Source organism: Uranotaenia lowii, chromosome 3, assembly GCF_029784155.1.
Source record: "Uranotaenia lowii strain MFRU-FL chromosome 3, ASM2978415v1, whole genome shotgun sequence".
Classification (NCBI taxonomy): domain Eukaryota; kingdom Metazoa; phylum Arthropoda; class Insecta; order Diptera; family Culicidae; genus Uranotaenia; species Uranotaenia lowii.
Window position 1 is genome coordinate 176,984,267 of NC_073693.1, and position 4,073 is coordinate 176,988,339.

Below are 4,073 nucleotides of genomic sequence, written 5' to 3' on the forward strand. Positions count from 1 at the left end.
TTACACATTGCAAATCACATTTTATTTAGGATTATTATACATATTATAAGATAAACGACATGATGTAGAACTTAAACTGGATCCTTGATAGGTATAATTTACAATTTTCAAAATTAGAATGGTTGAATTAGCAGCATGAGTTCTTCTTTTAAAAAATCGTTCAGCCCTTGGGACTCGTTTTCATATTTAAAGTTGAAAACCATAGTTGGTACCAGGCGCAGGTCGTACAGCGATTTGTCGAGTTCCGCGTCCGAAAAGCGCTGCTCTGTAGTAGGTATGAGGGTATATTCCGCTGATTCGTGCATCAGGCATGATTGGACAAATTCGAACACATGACTAAGTTTTTCATAAACATTGAATGTTCCCTGAAGGTAGACGCCATTTGGGAACCGGATACGGATAAGACTAAATTTGTAGCGATTTATCACTCGTAGTTCTTCTTTTTCACGCATAGCTTTGGTTTTAAGGATTTGCGCCTGCTCTAGGGCTTCCGTTCTCAGCTGTTGTTCACGTTTAATCTCTTCAGGTGAAATGCGGAAGAAATCAGCTGGAAGGTTGTTCTTTCGCATTTGTGATGGTAACAGGACCTGAATGTTACGATCAAGCTCCAAATGCATTGGCTCGGAGCATTTGAGCGCCTCGATCAGGCTTTCTAGTGTTGTCTCCGGCTCAAGATTATCTTCCGACCAAATCAGATATGGCTCATCATCAATAGTAATTTCTGCAAATCCGGCACCATGAAGGAATTCCAACGCGCCTTCACAGACAATTATTTTATCGCAAACTAGTCTGTTGTTTTTGCGAAGCTTTTTATATTTTTCTTCATTGGGATTTTGAGAAATATTTTCCAAGACTTTAATCAATGTTTCCACACATATATCCACCTTTTCTTTAGGATTACAGTTGAAAATGATCAAACAGGCGGAAAGAGCTTTTTCGTGCTGGAGCTGCTCATACAAAAATTCTTTAATTTTTACTTTCCATTCTTTCCTAGGCAAAACTTCTTCACTTATAAGAGGACATCTGAAAAAGACTCCTTGCACAGCCAGATTACGATTTTCTTCCGTTTGGCTAGCCGAAGGTTCGCTGGAACCTGTGCTTTCTTCTTCCTTAGCCTTTTTTTCGGCCTCCAATTCGCGTCGAACCTGAGCTTTGATAGCTGCCAATGATGTATTGAATTCTTTTTTATCTTTGCCCTGAATACGCGCTAGGGCTGCATCTGCCGCTGCTCGGGCTTCCGATGAAAGTTCGTTACGTTTTGGTGGAACATAAACATCACGGTCCTTCGAAGATTTTTGCGATGAACTAGGTGCCGGGGTTTCAGAATTAAGCCTACGACCTGGGCCAGCTGTACCAAATTTATTTTTTTGCTTTGCCATAAACTTTTTAAGTATTTTAGACATTTTTGATGGGATTTATATTCTTGGGCTGTGTTCCTTGGGAAGTTTAAGCCGTGCTACTGACAATTTCAGTTCTTCGATTTCTTTGGCAGTACCTGAAAATCCGCGAAGAGTAAAATTTTAAACGTTAAGATGGTGATTCATTAATCAATCGCAAGTACCCAAAGCACAAAGAAAACCTAAACAAAAACAACAACCAAAAATCAATACTCACTTGGCCGGATAAAACGGTCTGTGATAATGCTGCCGTACTTTCTCCAGTAAAATCCAACCAGCAGTAAGTTGGCCACCAGAATAATCAGAAAAGTTTTAAAAATATGCAATTGAAAATCCGTGAATTCCAATGGTCGGCCCAAAGATTCGAACCACAGCTGGGTTGTATTCTTTATTGTGCACCAAATGTGAGAAAATACGCTTAGGTCTATGCCCTCTGGGAAGGCGTAGGAATGTTCGTCTGCTGCTGGAGGAGCTTGAAGTGGAGAATCCAACGTCTCTGAGCCGTCTTCCTCCGGGATCGGAGAAGCTAGCTGGAGTTTCTTCAAATATTCGGCCAACAAGGACGATACATTTAGTAACGCAAAAACATTGAAGCTCATCGAAATAGTGAAGCCTGTTGCTAGAAACCTTAAAAATTAACCACAATCCGTGATGACGAAACTTTTACGGAAAAAGAAAAAAATCATGCACGAAATTTTTGCTGATGTTTATGCACTCTGTTTCAAATGTACCACAAAAGAATGAAAATTTGCTGCATGCTCGAGTTTTTCGCTACACTGAAATAGATTATAACGCGCTGGTAAAGTAATTTGCAGCACTGGTTATTGGAATGCTCGTCTTTGCGTATAACTATTAGATCCATACATCAAAATCTTATGCATAATAATTTCATAGTTATAATTTCTATTCAACTCAAAAGAAACGGAAATATGGAAATCAAACACAAAAAGTTATCTTTCTAGCGAAAGCCGATTTAGAACCGGTTTGAGTCGTAACTGTTGATTTTTTAACATTTAAGTTAATACCAATACCTACGATCTGAATAACCCATTTTAGAATACTGAAAAAAAAAAACCCAAAACCTGAATTTCTGTGTAGAAAGTGTACGATGAGTAAATCGCCGTATTTTTATCACTGGGCCATGTACTGTCACATGATCAAAAATTTGACGTCGTCTCTTTTGTTACGTTCATTCGTCAGAGCCATTAAGTGGAAAACTCGGGGCAGGAAGGTAGAAGTCTTGTGATCGAATTTTTGGCGACTTCAGCTTCAGCGGAAATCCAAGACCCTTCACCACGATGCCGATCTGTGGACCGAAACTGTCACTGTGTGGCTTGATCATTTCAGTCTGGGGTATCATCCAGCTGGTAAGTTCCAAAATAAAAATTGTGTGTAGGGGTCTCCATTGAAAAAATGGAGATGCCCTTGGTTCAATCTCAAATATACTAAAAAGAATATTTTTTTTCTGTTTTAAGCTGCTGATGGGAGTTTTCTACTACATCCATAGTGTGGCCCTGATTGAGGATCTTCCGTTGCAGGAACACTACCCAACTCCGAAGGAATTCTACGCTGCTGCTGATCTTGCTTACAGTCAGGTGACTAAACTCGTACCAACACAATGGCATTTGATGCTGACTTCATGTATGATGTACTCAATATACTGATAAATAATTTCTCTCGATTTCAGAACGCCTACAACTGCTGGATTGCAGCTTGCCTCTACGTTCTGACTCTGGTCATTTCCGGCCAGCAATTCTATGCCAACAGCCGCTCGACTGTGGCCTAAGCTAATGTACTAAAACAACATCGTCCCTTGTACATTATGTTCAAATTTAACAGTCTCGTTTTAAGTTTAGCCGTGATGAACTTACATTGTTTCAATCGTAAATATTAATTTTGAACACATTGATCAATCATTGTCCCGCGCAGAAGTATTCCAAACTTTTCAAATCATTGCCATTCCTTGATACGTGAAAACTGTTTAGAAAAAGAAACCATTCAAATTGTGCTTAACAGTTTTCCTAACATCTGTTGTATATGTAATCCAATGCAAAATGTAGATGAAATAAAATAAATATGAAACCTGAACTTATTTTCTTAATGTTAATTTGAAGATTAAAATTTTATATAAAAGATCACAAAAATCAATACACTAAGGTTTTTTTTTACGCGGATTAATTTTGCTCAGTTTTTCTAACATGGCTTCTTTTTAAGCGGTTTTTTGCCATGCATGGATACGCATACGATTCTTCTACGGCTCTCGCAAACCAACACGTTTTTTGAGCGAAAATATTCCAAGTCCTAATACGTTAAAGACGGAATTTATACCGCGTAAAAAAAACCTTAGTGTTTAGCGAAATCAGGAACTGGGCGAAAGGATTCTTTTGAGTGCCCTGAAGGATTCAAAGAAAAATTGAAAAAATATACGTTTATATTTAGCTATCCGATGATAACGTCGGAGGAACTTGGAACCGAAAGCCGTAAAGCTTTGAAATATTTATTTAATGTTTAATGTTTATTGTCAGAAGTACATGAGCCTGTCAGTTATAAACTGTAGTTCAGGTTAAGGATATGATATACATTTTGTATATTTAGAAAGGTAAGTTTAAGGAAATTCGGATATTTAGACATTTGCTGTTTTTTTTTTTTTTTTTTTTTTTTTTTTTTTTTTTTTTT

At 37.8% G+C, this 4,073-nt stretch overlaps 2 protein-coding genes across 2 annotated transcripts; one reads left to right on the forward strand and one right to left on the reverse strand.

Moving 5' to 3' along the window:
* LOC129757494 (UBX domain-containing protein 6) lies at positions 1–1,753 on the reverse strand. Its single transcript, XM_055754758.1, has 2 exons — positions 1,615–1,753; positions 1–1,495 (listed from the first exon to the last, which is right to left on the reverse strand). The coding sequence occupies exon 2, from the start codon at positions 1,401–1,403 to the stop codon at positions 114–116; it is 1,290 nt and encodes a 429-aa protein (XP_055610733.1). The 5' UTR covers positions 1,404–1,495; positions 1,615–1,753; the 3' UTR covers positions 1–113.
* Positions 1,754–2,577: 824 nt separating this feature from the next.
* LOC129757496 (ribonuclease kappa) lies at positions 2,578–3,485 on the forward strand. The gene is made up of 3 exons (XM_055754761.1): positions 2,578–2,764; positions 2,873–2,992; positions 3,085–3,485. The coding sequence occupies exons 1-3, from the start codon at positions 2,696–2,698 to the stop codon at positions 3,181–3,183; spliced, it is 288 nt and encodes a 95-aa protein (XP_055610736.1). The 5' UTR covers positions 2,578–2,695; the 3' UTR covers positions 3,184–3,485.
* Positions 3,486–4,073: the final 588 nt, after the last annotated feature.

Excerpts from the sequence above, each read along its gene's own strand:
- LOC129757494 (XM_055754758.1), bottom strand. The coding sequence starts at position 1,403 with ATGTCTAAAATACTTAAAAAGTTTATGGCAAAGCAAAAAAATAAATTT.
- LOC129757496 (XM_055754761.1), top strand. The coding sequence starts at position 2,696 with ATGCCGATCTGTGGACCGAAACTGTCACTGTGTGGCTTGATCATTTCA. Across the intron at positions 2,765-2,872 it reads TCTGGGGTATCATCCAGCTG|CTGCTGATGGGAGTTTTCTA; the intron begins GTAAGTTCCAAA and ends TTCTGTTTTAAG. Across the intron at positions 2,993-3,084 it reads CTGATCTTGCTTACAGTCAG|AACGCCTACAACTGCTGGAT; the intron begins GTGACTAAACTC and ends TCTCGATTTCAG.